General features: G+C 41.4%; 1 protein-coding gene across 1 annotated transcript in view; it reads left to right on the forward strand.

Annotated features, from left to right (window-relative positions):
• The window catches only part of RHBG (Rh family B glycoprotein), a 54,088-nt gene extending 48,927 nt beyond the window's left edge, over positions 1–5,161 (forward strand). Inside the window, exons 9-10 of the mRNA XM_069218299.1 lie at positions 2,155–2,228; positions 2,677–5,161. Of these exons, the coding sequence (XP_069074400.1) occupies positions 2,155–2,228; positions 2,677–2,754 (152 nt within the window). The 3' untranslated portion in view covers positions 2,755–5,161. The remainder of the gene's footprint in view (positions 1–2,154; positions 2,229–2,676) is intronic.
• The last annotated feature ends 13,358 nt before the right edge of the window (positions 5,162–18,519 follow it).

Below are 18,519 nucleotides of genomic sequence, written 5' to 3' on the forward strand. Positions count from 1 at the left end.
AACCAGAAATTCCAAAACAGACTGACCTAAAGGAAAAGGGCCAAGAGAGCACTTGAACAGCAGATCCTATTCCCATGGGTGGAGTTCCCTAACATGGAGAATGTCGCCCAGCGGGAATAGGAGTCTGCTTGAAAAGTCATCAGACCTTCTCAGGAGTGCCCTCGGATGCCTGCTCCTGGCATAGCTTTCCAGGAATACTCTTGGGAATGTAGGAGAATAGCAATAAGTAGCAACAAAGCAAAGATCTCTGCCCATACTCTTCCTTCTTTTTTGTTTGATACCCAAAGCACTTGAACATTATACATTGTTCCTCTTCTGTTTATCTTTTTTTAAAATTAGAGGTTTGACAATGGCAGGAAAAGCATTGCTTAGGTGAACCACATTAAAAATGCATCTATTCAAATAACAATTGAATGGTTATATCATCCTGTGTCCAAGAGAAGTCTTCTTAAGTGGTGATATCATGTTTGCAAATGTGGATTCAGTGCTCACATGAATCCATGTAAAATCAATAAGAATAGGCTTTGATAAGGAAAGTAATATGACATAAGGGAGGCGGGGCATATGAAGATTCAATGCTCTGTGTGATTATGCCCGAGGAGTTAGTTTGTTCTTTAACATAATGCAAGACATAGCTCACAGACTTGTCTAGGTGCTGTCCTCAAGCAGGTTGGAGAACAGGTGAAGGAAGAGGAAGGACGCTGTATTGAGGGTCCAGAACAAATGTATTGGCCAACTGCACACACAGAGCCTGCTCGATGGCATTACAGAATCATTCACAAATATTCTTCTACCCGCTGGAAGGACGGTCACAAGCATCGTGGCGCACATGCCTTCGTAACCCACCGTTATCATATAAAGCTTATGTAGTACCAGTGGCCAGAGATGATCTGTGTCAGCTACAAATAGAAGCTTTAATCCATGTTCGGAAACAAAGCATGTCATCATGGATATTTATTCACATCTACCTGAAGTTGGTGAACCTGCAGGTTTTACAGAGGCTTTGCAAGAGCTTTTAGAATGGATACAGAGTGATGGTCAGGGAGAATGTTGTGGTCCACCTCATATGTTGTTTGGGGGTGGGCCACCCACCAATTAACCTGGGTGGCAGAGGCCATGGCTCAATGAGTGGACTGGTACTAATAGATACTAATATTAGCTAAATTAATGGTATTCAATTTCATCATCACAGAATGATGGAGGACTGAGATTGGCCTTATTGGGATTCTAGCTTGTAACCTTGAGGTTACAGCGGAAGTCAGCAGAAAGGACTCAATTCACCGAGCCATTCTGTCATCCTGTGAGGCATGGGGTGTCAAATAAGAATGGATAATAGAAAACGACTTTGCCCTGGTCGCTGTTATTCCTTAATTAGTCTATTTACAGGTTTCTGTGCAAATTATTAATGTCAAGATACAACCCCAAAATGGCTGAATGAAATGTTCATAAGGATGGAATAATAATTCTCTTTGCTAAACACATTTTACCCAAGTTACAAATTCATCAGCAGTATAAACATCCATTTACGCCTGTCAGGTATCCACAAAAGTATACTAGGCAGTCGTAAATCGTTTTACTACTTTATAATTGTATGCCACACTGTGCACACTTATGCAATAGTACATCCCACCCATGGAAGACAGTGGGCATATTATGTTGTGTTTGCTCTGAGAGTTTATAAACACCCAGAAACTCTTCTTTAACCCTTTCCCACCTTAGCAATGGTCTCAGATTGACTCAAGCAAAGAGCTATAGTGACTTCCAGAAGATTTCTCAATGAGAAAATATTTCCCCCTTTGGAGGAAAAAAAGAAACAAAATAAATGTGCACTTGCAATGGGGACCGCTTTTTCCGCAATGTAGGATTGAACTGTGCATGCAACTCCATTTGAGGAAATAGCAGATGTCACACAACATTCCCAAAAGTATGTCTAAAAAAATGGCAACTATTGAAGCTTTTGGTGGGTGCTACTAGGAAAGTTTGTGAATTCCCAAAAGTCCTACATTTCCAACGAGGTGCAGCAGTATGTGCAAAGATTTAAACGTGCAACTTGTTTTGTGAATCAGGCCTAATGGACTGAATTAAAAAGACAACACAACCTTGTCCTTGATTGTGTTCCTTGCTGTTTTCTGATCTTGCTTTCTATGTCCCTAGGTTTTATTTTGAAAATGCCCATTCTGGGTTCTCCACCTGACACACAATGCTTCGAAGATGAGATCTTTTGGGAGGTAAGATATCCCTTTACTAACACACTGTACAGTACTTTTAATAATTAAAATAACTTTATTACTATTCCAAATCAGGCCCTTGAAACATTACACCATTAATGTTTACACATATAATACACACAGGCTTTCAAAAATAAAAAAAATAATGAACTTTGAAATCCTTCAGGTTAGTTACAAATTTAAAAAAATGATTTTTATTAAATGACATGTTATCTACACCTGCACATAACAGATGATTTTTAAAAAAATGTAATCCATTTTCCTATTTATATTAGTGCAGAACTCTATCCCAGAGGTGAAGTAACCATTTTTTGTATAAGTAGCATTCTCATTGTGCCAACAAGTTTGTCTTATTAGTTGATCAGATGTTTCTAGGACACAACTGATTTGCACTGTGACGGGATGTTGATTAAGCAGTAGTCCAAGCGTGTTTTCTGTTACTTTCCAGGTGCCGGAAGAGGATGGCGGTCATGGACAGATGGCAGTGGTTAATGGAGACGATATGGAGAAGCACACTATGGCCTAACTGTGTTGATACACATCACAGCAGGGTCCGAAAAACATTCAAATTCTTTGTTGTAAATTTGTGCCCTTACGGATACACACACCGTTTATGGTATTTGTCTACCAATGCAGATACATTGTGTCAATGGTATATGCTTACCATTGTAAATACACGCATATGCCATCAGTGTAGATACACACGGTTAAAACTGCAGATATCCACATAATGTATAACATGTGCCTATCCATGCATATGAATACATCACTCATGGGACATGCCAGACAGTGCTGATCCACTCATCAAGGATGATGTATACAACCCATGCAAATACCCCAACTGTGCATGACAGAGGAGCATTGCAGGTATATTCCTAGTTACCTACAGAAAACACTGATGGTATATGCAGAGATGTGCCAAATACCACTGCTCAATCCTGCATATACACACAATACTGATGTATTCCTGCACACATATGGGAATCTGTGCATACCTACAGATCCCTGATGGCATCGTCCATACTACCTAGACATGCTCAGGATTGATGGTATATGCCTACATATGCAAGCAGATAGATGCAGGATTGACGACACGCAACTAAATGTTTGTGCTTTTCACATAACATTGGATTCGCCAATCCCTGAGAAAACACCAAGCAGTAACCAATTCGAAATTTGACTGCAAACTTGAATGTGTATTTCTGCGGAAGCTTTACCCACAGACACTGGATTTCCAGTGTGCTTCAGTAATGAAAGCTAAAAAAACATAGACTTAATAGAGGACACTTACATTCCCTCGTGTATTTTTCTTTCAATGCAGACAAATACATTATTTACCATATTCACTGGCGCCCAAATTTGCCTATAATAACTGGTAAAAGGCCCAACCCCTGCAGTCACCAATGCCCCTGGTAACATGTCGCCAGGGTCTGTACAGAATTACCGGGCCAAGCTCTGGAGCTCTGCAAATTAGGTTGCTATAATAAAGTTCAGTGGCAAGAAGAACTCCACAAATCAATGCCAGACTCACCTTTTAGTCATTCCGTTATGGGCAATGAGGGCTCACCACTGAAGACCCATCAGATCCAGCCATGGTCATGCAACTAAATTTGATTTGATAGGTCAGTCATTTTAACACTCATTTTCTTTTCTGTACTTTTCTGTACCTACGAAGTATGTGCAAGCATATTCTTGATCTCTGTATTTGCTCAGTATACTCTGGCTCTAGAAGACAAACACTGCATTCAGTACAAGCTGAAGAGATGACTTCAAAGACAAATAACAAAAACAGGCACAGGGAAGCACTTGGATTCCTTTGTATGCAGTACACAAACACAAACACAGGCACACCCAATGTGAATAGAAGAATACACATGCACAGTATGCAGAAAGGCACACTGCAGAGTCCTCTCCAAACACATCCCTGTGTTCCTTAACAAATGCTGCCGCAGATGCAAAAACAGGTTCCACAGAGTCACAAATTAACCAACTATCAGTTATCAGGTATGTTCATAAATAAACATCTCTTCCTATTACCATTTCCTCCTTTATCGGGTTGGAATACGAAATGGTCCAAGTTTGCCTTTCCTGTGATGATGTTGAGAGGCTCACTCCCTGCAGAATCATTTAGGTCTGTACAGTTATTTCCGTTTTGCTTTTTTTTATATAGTGTTTTTTAATGGCACTTTGGCTTGCTGTCAATTTTATACTGTGTAACTCTATATGATGTATGTATGCAACGTGACGTTAGTATGGTATTACGGTAGAGCACTGACAAAGATGGAATGGGAAGTCTTTCATTACGTTATACAAATTACCAGGGGTTGTTGTGGAAACTTCCAAGGCAGTGGACTTTACAGAAAAGGTTTGCTTGCAGAAACCACCAGATGGCCCGGAAAGAGAAACTTCGAGAAGTTGATGGTAAAAATTGTCACTGTTTTTTATGCTATCTTAACTTCAATGCTGACCTTCTGGACTTTGATGCAGACCATCTAAAAGTTGATGGAAACAATCTGAATATTGATGATGCTCAGCCTAACATTAAGACTGTGCATCTGAACATTGTTGTTGCCCATCTCACCATTGATGCTGATCACATGAAAGTCAGTTCTTACCATTTTAACATCAATGCTGACTCTAAGCCTACCTAGATCAGCTTCATGTCAATGCTGGCTATTTTAACACCTATGGGACCATCATTGACTATCTCATAGTCTTCACTGCTGACCAATACTGGATTCAAGTGAGCAGCGTTGAAGTGACTGAGGTTTTAACTCCAGGGACACTGTGTGGAGATTTTCCATTTAACTGCGATCCAAATTTGTAAAGCAGACACCATTATGTTCATATGTATATGATGTGTATTGATAAAATAGGCTAGCTACAATGTTAACTACATACCATTTTAGTGTAAAAATAAAGGTGTAACTTCATCTATGCTTTCTTATGGATGATTCTGCTTTTAACCCATTTTAATTTACATTTAATCCCAAGTCATGAAGGCATAGAGTTCCATTAAAGGATTAAAGCGGAAAAGGCCACCTCTGGCGTAGGCGTGAATGGTTCAAATATTGTCGAAATATAACATGCTCCTGGGTGCCCAGGAAGACAAGCTTGACAGAAATGGGGGGAGAAGAAATAAAATATCTGCGGAGGGAGGACAAAAATAATGATAAAGAAAAAGATATCAGATTGGAGACGTGGAAGAAGGAAAAAACCTCCACTCAGTGTTATAGGGTTTAGATTTAGGCAGCAGAGAAATTCATTAGGAGTCCTTAAGTTATTGTTTGGGGGCCCAAGCAAACATACTTCCTGCAGCGGTATTATAAAATATTTAATGAGAACTGAACAAACATTTACATGAGGATAGCGGAGAGAGCAAAAAACAGTTTCCAACCACTATTGTGTGTATGACTGCGAGCACTGAAAAATACCTGAGTAATAAACCAGTCTCTGTGATATTTATGTATTTATAGATCCGTTATACAGGAACAAACAAGTCAAGTGGAACCCGTAGATTGAGTCAGTCTTGTCTTTTTAGCATAATTAAAAAATTGAATCTTTGATATTCGCTATCAAGATGTATCATTGTGTGTAGAGCAATGGCACACCCTCTGTTACATTTAGTATCCGGCAGAGCTCTACCGTAAATCACCAATTCCTCTACCCCCCAAACTCAGGGCCGGCCCGCCCTTGAGTCGGTGGAGCACTGGGTTTCCTAGGACTGAGCCTCACCTTGCTCAGCTGTAGGAACCTCTTACCCTATGGCCTGTCCGCCACAGGGTTGTCAAGTCATATGGTCGCCCTACCCCATTTAGGGCAGGGCATTCACCGCTAGTAATCCTGGCGTGGACTGCCAAGCAAAACATGGTGGCACTGTGCAGGGGAACTGCTCAATGGCGTCTACATGCAGAGAGAAAATTACATCTTTGTAATCCAGGAGTCATTGATTTTTCTTTTGTTTTTCAAGAATAAACTCTCACTTTGGGAGTTTATTCTTGAAAAATAAAAAAAGTACTTTGCTGAGCAAGCACATCAAATATGGTGCCCACTCGGGTAACCTTCACTGCATTCAAATCGACCACCTGCAGTGGCATCTCAAATGAAGGTACTGAGGCGGGGATCTCTAAGTATGGCACGCGGCCTACAGGACGGTGGCTCGACAGACCTCCTGCTATAGTCTAAACCCCCTAACATCACGATTCACAATAGTCTCTCAGGTCCTGACCAGTTCTGAATTCAGCTCACAAACGTTCTCCAACGAGGAGTCACAATCGGTCCAAGGATTTGCATACAAATAATGCTTACAGAAACCGAGCCAGATGTTCTATTGACCAGAGTTCATTGAAGCAGTGTTTTGAGAACTCCTCAGATGTGACCCAGACAGATCATTGCACCATGCTGGTTGAAGTCATCCAAGATTTGCAAAATTCACTAGAAAATTCTTGGGAGCGGCTGTAAAGTTAGAGCTGGAAAAGTAAGTTACTGTACTTCATCCTTTGCAAAGTCACTTGTGACAAGTGCAGCAATGTCAAAAACTGACAGTGCAATCTGAAAGGGGCACTGGGGAAAGCATATAGTAATCCGGTGTAAAAGGAACACCCGGGGAAGCATGGCATGTAGTAATCCAATGTGAACAGGACACTAGCGGAAGCGTGGCATGTAGTAATCCAATGTGAACAGTACACTAGGGGAAAGAATCGCATGTAGTAATCCAATGTGAACAGTACACTAGGGGAAGCATGGCATGTAGCAATCCAATGTGAACAGGACACTAGGGGAAGCATGGCCTGTAGCAATCCAATGTGAACAGTACACTAGGGGAAGCATGGCATGTAGCAATCCAATGTGAACAGGACACTAGGGGAAGCATGGCATGTAGCAATCCAATGTGAACAGTACACTAGGGGAAAGAATCGCATGTAGTAATCCAATGTGAACAGTACACTAGGGGAAGCATGGCATGTAGCAATCCAATGTGAACAGTACACTAGGGGAAAGAATCGCATGTAGCAATCCAATGTGAACAGGACACTAGGGGAAGCATGGCATGTAGCAATCCAATGTGAACAGTACACTAGGGGAAGCATGGCCTGTAGCAATCCAATGTGAACAGTACACTAGGGGAAGCATGGCATGTAGCAATCCAATGTGAACAGGACACTAGGGGAAGCATGGCCTGTAGCAATCCAATGTGAACAGTACACTAGGGGAAAGAATCGCATGTAGTAATCCAATGTGAACAGTACACTAGGGGAAGCATGGCATGTAGCAATCCAATGTGAACAGGACACTAGGGGAAGCATGGCCTGTAGCAATCCAATGTGAACAGTACACTAGGGGAAGCATGGCATGTAGCAATCCAATGTGAACAGTACACTAGGGGAAGCATGGCATGTAGCAATCCAATGTGAACAGTACACTAGGGGAAGCATGGCATGTAGCAATCCAATGTGAACAGGACACTAGGGGAAGCATGGCATGTAGCAATCCAATGTGAACAGGACACTAGGGGAAGCATGGCATGTAGCAATCCAATGTGAACAGTACACTAGGGGAAGCATGGCATGTAGCAATCGAATGTGAACAGTACACTAGGGGAAGCATGGCATGTAGTAATCCAATGTGAACAGAACCCTAGGGGAAGCATGGCATGTAGCAATCCAATGTGAACAGTACCCTAGGGGTAGAATGGAGCCTACCGAAATTATTTTTAGGAAATGTCTCAAAACCTGGCTTTGGCCCACCTTTTGATTCACCTGTCGGCTGGAGTGATAGTGCTCATTTTCACAGTGTGGGGAAGCCTTCGGGTAGCCGTGTGCTCTATAAATCCCTAAAAGATAAGATAAGCATGAGGGGGTGAGGTCATGGTAAACTGGCAAGGTTTTGTGCTGAGAATTAATCTCAACCCTACCCATAACAAAAGCTTCCAAAGCCGCTGCTGATGTCCTGGGAAGTTTGTAAACACCCAGGGACATCAGCAGTCCCCAGCAGCCACACATGAGTTGGAAATCCATACTGCACAGAGGTTTCCAGCTCTTCTTATCCCACCATGTGGCATTATCTCCTCACCAGGAGAGCTTGTGAGCAGGGCCGATATCGTGTGACACACGGTGGGACCGTGTGTGTTAGCAGGTCTGTATGCACTCAGAGATCTCACCCATAGAACTGTGAATGTGCCCTACTGATGAACACACACCGACCTTCCAGCTGCCAAATGGCACTGGGAGTCCTCATCCTTTTCTCAAATGAAGAAAACAGTCTGTGTGCTGACGTGTGACTTGTGGCCGATAGTCTGTGACATTTAACACACCGTATTCCTAATTTGCAGGATTAAATTAGAGAACCACTCTAGTACTAAACACAGAAGGAACAATTTTGTACTCCACATCCGATCCCAAAATACATATGATTTCTGATCAATAATTTGTTTTGTTTCAAAATAATGGGAATCTAGTTACCTACTAAGCCTGATCTGTTTAAATCACAAAATAATGTGGCCATTTTATAATCCACGCCAATAATGCACAGCTCCTGTACCCCAAACTGAATGTGGGCCACACTATAACAAAATGCTTGCACACCCCAGTCACAAGCTGTTATCACATGTGTTGGCCCAAAAGAATCACATAAAACAAACAAATGTTCCATAACATGTGGGAGACTATATAATGCCCTTTTCAAAATGAAAAGGCCCCTTAAACAAGCTCTGTCAGTAGTTAACCTTGTGTTAGTATCAAAGAGTTTCTATATGAGACATTATCCTTTGCCATAAGTATAGATGAAGGCTACATTTTCGTGGTTTGCTGTTTTGTTCATGTCAACAGGAGCATCTAAGACACTTCTCATGCGGTGACTATTCTAGTCTGGTCCTGATGTTGGGATTTAATTGAGATGCTCTAACACTCTCTTTCCGCTAAAGCACACTGCCTAACTCTACTACCTGACATTCCAGCTGCATCGCAGGGCAAGAAGCAAGTCATCCGCTTTCTTCTTGTGAGACAATGACCTCGGGTCTACATATCACAAAGGGAGAGATGTCACAGTCGCGGGTGGGCTCTGCTAGGATGAAACACCTGCACATTTTAGTTCATCGTCTTTACAATCAAAACTCCTAGAGATTTCCAGGACACTTAACAGAATTGTTTCAGCCAACAAAGAAGTCATGTCAGAGTCCCAGCAAAAAAGGAGCAGCCAGGGAACTCCAGGCAGTGCCTTGAAGCAGGATGTTACAAGGGCTATGGCAGTGGAGCCAACACAAGCAAGACCAGAACCGCGTTTCAACAGACCCTACTACAAACCAGTTCCAATATCAAAGCAATCAAACTTGAAACTCACCTCCTCCAGTGCTCATTACAGGCCACCTATAAATGCTAGTGAAAGGACTCAATAAAAATGTCTGCAGAAAGGCTCTATTCAGACTTTGGGAAACCAAATCCATGCAATGCAGAACAAAATCAAAATCGTTTAGTGGCATCAAAAGTCTAGAGCTGAAGGGAACGGTGCAGGCACACTGCAAAAGTCCAAAAGGTGCAAAGGCAGACTAAATGGATAGCCAATTAAATGCTTTTTTTCCCTGGAAAAATGGAAGAGAAATGAAGTAGTGATATCTGCCCCCCAAAACGTCGACTGGGATCGGACAACAATTTCCAGATGAGGAAATGTGGTGATACTGCTCTTATAACAATATGGCACTGCTTACCCAGGGCCCAACCCAGTGCTCTGCCTAGAAAAGCACTCAAGCTGGGACACCAAGAAGATAATGAATAAATAAGTTTTATTGCATTAATAAAAAATGATTACAATATATATGCATTAGAAATACATTTGATCATGATTTAATCAGACAAATCATCAAGAAAGGATTTTTTCTAAAATAACAATTAGCTCTCAAAAGTATGTAAGCCAAATCTAAACATCTCATTAATGCACTTATAAATGAAGGGACCTAATTAATGAAATAAAGTTGGACTGCATCTTTGATTAGCACTAGTGGAGCACTCCAGATGGGAAATCAAGAACTGAACTGAGTGATGACTCAAACCAGAGGTAATGTGGCACAAACCCGGGTACTCAAACAGATGCAATCTAGAAGCCTGGCATGATCTCATAGGCTGAAACAGGAGGCAATGCCTTCACTAAGAGAGCCTGTGTTTGGGGCAAATGAAGACGGTAAGTCGTGGGAGACAGATCTGTAAGCCACAATAACTTGAGTAATGCACAGACTGTTTTTACAAACGGCTGGGTATAGGTGACATAGCTAACCACAATCAGGCATGTCACTTACAACTATTGCCTCATCTCTTGATTGAGGTGTTCACCTTCTGAAACCCACCCCTGATGATGAAATGTGTGTCATCATGTCATTGGCCTCTGTTATGGTGAGTTTGTGATGTGGGCTGGAAATGGTGTGAATGAGGAATGAATGCTTTTGATTTTTTCAGGGATGCATCTCTGAGCATAGGTACCTGGTTCTATTCCTAGGGCCTGATTTAGAGTTTGGCCATCCAGGTACTCAGTTTCAGATGTGCCAGAATACCCTATCCACCAGACCCTCGGTCCACCTGCTCCATCCATTTTGAGCCTGGCAGATCATCAGTTTTCTGAAGGTTGTGCCCCAGCTGGGGCGATGGGAAAACATACTCCAGAAGCAACACTGAACCGGTACTGTCTGAATACTTAGAGAGGATGGTGAGATATAACATTTTTCGGACTCACCACAATGTAAACCCTGGGGGTGAGGAACAGAAAAAAAAAATAATAACACCCCACTCCCAGGAAGAAAACTCACGAGGTGGGGTGGGGGGGGGGGGGGGGGTGGCATTTGATATTTGTTATCCAGACACACAAAACATTCAATATCTTCAAAGGAGCAACCATGGCAGTGGCTCCTCTGAAGGCACTCTGGACTGAACCACAGTCCTTATGTTGTGGGAATGTGGGGCCATATGTACAAACACATTTTCCCATAGACACAGAATGGGCAAAACTGCTTGCTACATCTGGCCCGTAGTCTCTATATATCTAGCTGTAATGCTCATAGTTTCATGACCACAGCTTGGTACTTCCCCTGCTCTCCAAGAGGGACACATACATGGAGGATCAAGGGACAGAGCAGAAGAAACCCACTTAAGTCTCGAGTGGCTGTGTGTGCCAAGCTGTGGTGCAACTATCCATAAAACTTTATAAAGCTGCATTACAATGCCTGCAGTTGCATACACCAGCAAGTTCATGCCATAGTAAATCTTGCGTGAAACATTTGAGTCCATTCGTTTATTGAAAGAATAAGCAGCCACTAGATCATCCCTGTCTGAAGCTGGTCGTAATGGGTGTGATCACCAAAGTAGCCCTACTTCTGACTCTCTTACAACGTTACTTAACTTTTGAGGCCATAAAATGATTTTGAAAGGTGGCCCCTATAGACCTTTCATCTGGCTATGACGACAGTGACATTTAAGATGGCTCATAGATGATCATAGGACAGCAGGCTCTCGCCTGCATCCACGGCTGGGGTTAGAACGGACACCAGAACTTTCCCCAAGCATAAAAAAGCGTCACTGTGGGTCGGCTCACAAGCCGATACCAGACAGGGCACAAACCAAATTCATATGCAACTATTTGCCACATCAATCTTGGCAATGTTGATCTGGCTGAGGACTACCAATTGTGAACATTGTGGACACTTACATTTTGCATTTGGGACTGACAAAGATGTTCAAAGTTTCAAAACCCATGCAATGAATATTCTTGCATGCTATGTTCTGAAAAGTATGTTGCTCGTTCAGCAGGCCACCCTGTGATCATGTAGTGATTTTCGTTCTGTGCTACATGTAAGGATAAACACATTTTTTTAAACCGTATTCATGTAGTGTTTGAGTGTTGAAGAATCCTGTTTTTCTTATGAGGTACATGAATTCTTTGAGATTTGAGAAGGATTGAAGAGATGGTCATCACAGCTTCTAGAAAGCAGAACACATCCACCTTTATACATAGTGACTTTTTCTACGGTTAGTTTAGCCCAGATCTGTCTACAGAGCAAAGGAAATTGTGCTCCCAAGTCAGGAATCGACGTAAGTGACAACTGAGAATTACTCAAACTCCTGGTGTATGATTCTGACATTACGAACAGGGAATCTCCTGTGAGGTCAAGCAAGAAGGTAGTCTCTCGGGAAGTAGAGACAACTATTCAGTTTCTAGCTGCAGAATCACAGAGAAGTTTTCAAGGAGTTCTGGGTCCCATTGCAATATTACTGGCGTGAATTGACACTTTCAAGGAGCACAGTGTATTGCTAACATCCCAGAAGGCTCATGGGGAGAATAAATATAACCTTCATCGTTGCTTAGAAACATGTTTCATTACTACTAGTAGGTGACTTCACATTGGGTGACGGCGATATTAAATATAGCAAGTGCACAGTGTGTACCAGAGAATCCATTGTAGCATCACTGAAACAATAGATTTGCAGGGTGAAATCTAATTTTCCAATATGTGCTCTGGCCCAGTCACAAGCTAGACTTGGGCAGTGCGCAGAAAGTATTCAGTCTAAAGACAATATAAAGGTATATTGTTTTCACACACTAGCCCAATGGGGTCAGCCTGCAAGTGAATTGTATATCTATACCACCACTGTGGTGTTCCTAGAGTTGACCTCACGTGTCATGATGTTGGTGAACAGAGTCATCCATCTGGTGAGCTTAGTGAAATGTGCAAACGGTGCAGCAAAGGGCAGATGAAAAACCTAAAGTCTTTAAATGGAAATGGCCAGGGTCAGGACAGAGCACTTAAAACATTGTAAGGGGCAATGAAAGTGGAGAGGGACAAGAGGAGCCTTCAATGGCAGGTTAGATGATAGGGCGAGTTGTAAGAAATTGTACATATGGCAGTGAGTGAAGAAGAAACATGGGTATTCCATGGGGGTCCTGGCAGCTGAGAAGTGAAAATGGAAGCTGCGGTGAATACGCACGTAACCTGGGGTAGCGCTTCCACAACCAGCCGTCAATCTAGTTTGGAAGCCTGAAGCATTCTCAAGCAAATAGGGAGGGTCAGATGGTGTAAAAGGAAACAAGGGGAATGCAAAATATGGATATCCTGGAGGGGGTATCAGGTGAATGAATTGAAAAAGGTGAGCAGTCAGAAAATCTGAAATATTACAATTTGATGAAACTGCTCCTTCTATAATGTTGGGGATTCAGCCTAGGCGCACCAGAGGTATCCCTTTGAAGCTAGAATGTCAAAAATAATCAAAGATAGCACATTGTAGTTGCTTTCGCTTTTATAGCAAATCAACAAATTTAATCGTATTCAAACTTCATGTCTATTGTGCATGGCTGGCCACGTTTTAGTCAAGCATTTTAACCAACCTTAAAAGTTAGCTGCTGGGTTAATTTCAGAAGTTAAAGTAAATGGTGAGAGCAGAGACCGATGCTTCAGGAAGTATGGGCGAAATTCCTTCCCATAACTTACTGGCATCATATAGGGCCATCGTTCTGCTACTGTGATGACTCCTGGTGCTTTTCTCCTTGTACATTGTGATGTATAGTTTATTGATTCTTGGAAGGGTCCTCAGTCCCACAACTCTGTCCCTTATGGGATTCAAATTAGGCATGATTGTGAACAGTGTAGTTCAATCATGTGTGCAGAAAATTAGGTTTGCTTCATTACAAGAGACAGTGGAAAATTGGGAGTTTTCTTACAGAAGACAAATGCCTATTATCTCTGGACACAACCAATTCTGGTCAATTGGCAGAAGATTTTCCCTTGTGAGCAGCAGCACCGTTAAAAGGATGACCACATACCACTGGACGTTCACAATCAAGCTCATTTTGAACGTGCCTGTACAACAGAAGTCGCTTTAGAGTCCAGGGGTGATGTGCCTTGTTTTTGCTCAAGATCTCTCCACTGCTGAGAATCAAAAAGGTTTGTGACTACTTAAAGAGTGAGGTCCTGTAAGGCCTGCCAGCTTTGTCCAGTGCAAGGACATGGCTTGCTTAATGACTTATCTTAATCACGCTTCTGCAATGGAAGGTCTGGAGAAACGTTTGAACAATGGGATATGGCAAAAGAAATGGTTAGAATATTTTTAGCCATTCTTGTGAACAGACTGAAAATTATAATCTTCAAGTCATAAACTCCATTGATAAACATGGGGCAGAATTCCAGCTTTTGAGTTAGCTAAACATGTCATTAGACCTAGGTGGTCAATCATAATTGTGAAGTCCATACCATACAGGAGCAAATCCTTGCCAAAAAAGAACAAATAAAAATGTTAATAAGTTCACACGCATCCAGACTTTCTTTTCAGCTTGAGAGTGTTAACGCGTCCTTTTATGTTAATTTATTACACATTAGGACTCGTTTTAGGCCAATGAATCTTTTGACCCAGTTGAGAGACACCGTAGGACGAGATAGCTGATCAATACGTCAATCAATATATCAATAATGTCATCAATATTTATCACCACAATACATTTCACTTTGGTCAAAGACATTAATCAGATTGATGACGCAACCATGACCTTTCAGCCATGAATAACCACACTGTTGATAGAATTTTATGAAGTTTATTCCCTATTAGTTACAATCTAAAATTAGGTGTTTCAATCTCAAAGCCAAGAAACACAACAGCATAGTTACGATATGGCAACTTTGGTAAGATTTCAATAAGGCAAGAATCATAAACATCAGAATATAACACGGCGCAAACATAGATCTGAATACAGCAAAGTGTCAAATATGCGTCAGTTCAACATATCATAATGTCAGTCATTTGTCTATTTGCGTCAATTTAGTGATCACCTGTCCTAACCCCTAATGAGCATTGGATTGTTGGCCTTCATGCAAAACAATTTAGAACACCAATTTGGAAAACATCTAGCTATGGTCTCTGTCAAAATTGAGCAGTTGGTACCTAGAAAGGAAAAGCAAACAGACAAATTACAAATGTCATTGTCATAATTACCCTCCAAAGATTAGGTCAGCGCACAGGTTCAGTCTTCGTCTTCAGGACATCAGAAAAAAAAAACCACCATCAGTCAAATTCAACTAAGGGCATAAGGGGCACTTCCCTCTTAAGGAGGAAAAGTGTAAATGGGCCGTCTAATGGGCGAGGATGGGTTTTAATAAGTCTCAAAGTCACCAAACAGAGTGACAGAGTTTCTGGATAAAATCAATAGCATTCCCTACCTAATTCCCTTCTGTGACATGGGTTTTTATCCCTTTTTCGTAGTACATTCCCCTGAAATTCTATTGGACACTTACTATACTCCACTATCTTGAACCTATCAAATTTAGCATTTGGTAATCCCAATTGTTACCCCACATTAATTCATGGTTCTTTGATGGGTCTTCATAATTGACGTCTTCGGAGGTGGCACATCCGGCGTTACTTCACTCTTTGGCACGTCTTTGGGTCAGCAGATTCATTGTCCATCGGTCTAAGTGACCTTGTACATTTCATTAATCTACATTTGTTTCAATTTGCTCATACATTTTAAACCAAGGCACCGAATATGCGCTTGGGAACGGAATTATCATAGATACATTCGTCTTCCAAGTTGAAGAAAAAGAACATTTGCAGGGTCATGGCCCTTTGCAAGTCAGCACACTGGAAAAATAGAAAAATGCAGTTAATATGAGAGCTGGGCAGCTAATTCTTGAAGCTCACGCTAACTTAAGGCCTATAAAGATTATGAATGTTACGCTTAATCCAACATAACATAAACATTTTGTTCATCATTATTAGTTTGCATATACATTGGTGGCCATTTACCGTGGTCATAATTCAGGTGCGCGTTTAAGCAAAACCGCTATTATTATTGCATCATTACATATTGATATAAGCATTTCATTTTAATATGGGTTAAGTAAGCTACGCTCTCTCAAGAGTAAGCCCTTTATGTGGTCATCAGTCTCCAGCTTGCAGATGTTAAAATGGGTTCTGGTAACTCGGCATCAGGGTAATGTTGAACCAATGCAGCACCCAGAGGTATAGAGCTTGTATCTATGACCAGTTCAGTATGTATAGTCTAAGCAGTGCATAGAATATTGACAGCCTTGGCTATGCTAGATTTAACTTCCTCAGAAAGCTACTTGACACAGTTTGTACAACTGATAGGGCTAACATTTCTGTGAAATTACCCACTGGAGCATTACTACAAGTAAAATCTTATTCCTTTTTAGACGGTAGCAAGTCATTCTCAGGTTTGACTGGAGCACTAACACAGTGTCAAGGGCAAATGTTGAGGAGTCTGTTACCCAACAAATAAGATAAAATAGTCGAATAGTTTTTCTCTCACTTTTTTATGTTACCAATTTCCTGGAGTTTAGAGTCTGTATGGTTATAACTGTTGTGTGTTGCGTGTTCTCTTGCATGTTCTCACCGTATATGATAATGATGGGCATGAAAAGATACCTGAAAAACTTCACAACTGTGCATTGCACCTCGACAGAGGATGTGGATACCTGGATGTGAAGGTTTGTCGTTTTGAGTTTTGGCATTTTGTGAACACGTTTTTGATGAGTCATGCTCACTGTGCAAATATTTAGTCTGCAAATGAGTGCTGTAGGTTGCATTCTTGAGTATCACCTTTGTGTTTGCATAAGGAGTCTGTAACAACATGCTTTCTTTTATACAGATGACAGCCGATCACATGATCTTTTTTTTGTATTCCACGAATACCAAATTCAGATTGCCATCTTGGACATGCAATGAAACCTTGTCCTCCTTGCATTTCTTAAAGTAAAACATGGTTGTGGTGCAGTCTATTTGACCACCTACACCTCATCTGAATAATAAATGCTGTCAGGACATAGTTTACTGTCTTCAACCCCAGTAAATCCATACTTTGTTGGTCTTTCTTGGCAGTCCAGCAACTTCAGAACTTCAGGCAAAGGGTTTCACCAAATGTGACCCTCAAACTGAGAACTTTACAGTAGATAATCTTCAGTGACTGGATCTCCAAAGATCTAAGTGCAGTTATGTTGTCATAATTACACTATCAGAGGGCTTTTACTATTTATTCCCTCTTTATAAGTAGCACAGAGTAATACTCATTATTCCACCCCCCGATCCCCTGTTCCCGTGGGTTCCAGGATTTCAGGCAGTGTTTAATTTGTAAAAGAATAAGTGTCAGGGCCCAAAGTTTTGCTCAGAAGCCTGTGGCCCACACTATTGATTGAATATTGGTGTGCTGAGTACCAAGGATAAGTAGTCTTGATTCCACCTCATGTCTCTTTAATCCACCACCAGCCATTCCCTGGCCCTTTATCTCACTCTCGCAGATTCCTGCTTTCTCCCTTTGTCACATTGTTTCCATCTTTCTCTTTGTCCTTTTTCCCCTTGGGTGTTTCTCTCTTGCCATGGGTCAAAGTTTGATGATGAAATAAGTGTTCTTTGGGCCCCACCTGCAACCACTGGCTCAAATTAGGCACTAATTATGGGGCCACAAAAACAGTAGGGACTGCAAGAGATTCTCATGCCTTTTGCTTTTACCGTTCATCATATATCTCGGTAAACTGCCTACACCTAATTCCGTTGATCATGACCTCTTCTTTCCTTAACCCAATACCCAATGTATTATAGACTGCCTCATCATTCCACCAATGAAATGCATGATGCCAGAAAGCCCCTACTAATTATGCATCTAACTCTGAATAATTAAATATACCACAAAAGAAACTAACATACACGCCTGGAATGTTTCCACTGAGAGCACAAGCCCAGTTAATCAGTGGATTAACCAGCAACCTTGTGTTATGGAGTGGAGTGCTACTTGCCTTCAACGCCTTGTAAGGGGTAGTAAGCTCTATATAAATGCAATTACATTATGGTATAGATACATTTATCATGACATCCTGTCACCTTCTTTTCTGTAAATTCTTGGTACAGCAGATCTGCCACGGCCGCCGATATTTATGTTTAGAGTAAAATGTGCTGTGAAGTTTGTCTTATATTTTACAACACACACAGTACAAACCAGCAGGTGTTCTATATGTGTCCAAGGTGCCAACACTCGACTGAAACATTTGTTAAATTCGTTTTTGTTTTGAGCGAAAATCATCCTGCCTTCACTTGAACTCCAGTGTAGGCATTAATTTGTGCTTCTAAAAGTTACCCATGCATGCCAACATTTTAGAAGATGAAAGAAGGAGACTATAAAAAAATAATCGGGAGAGTGTATTTCCCTTATTGTGTTCTATTGACGGGGAAGCCATTTCAAATGAGAGTGAGACAAAAAAAGTAATTTGTGTTTTAAAAATCGTGAGTCTCCCTCCTGAATCGGGTGTGTTGGC

Source organism: Pleurodeles waltl, chromosome 12 (genome assembly GCF_031143425.1).
Source record: "Pleurodeles waltl isolate 20211129_DDA chromosome 12, aPleWal1.hap1.20221129, whole genome shotgun sequence".
Taxonomy (NCBI): domain Eukaryota; kingdom Metazoa; phylum Chordata; class Amphibia; order Caudata; family Salamandridae; genus Pleurodeles; species Pleurodeles waltl.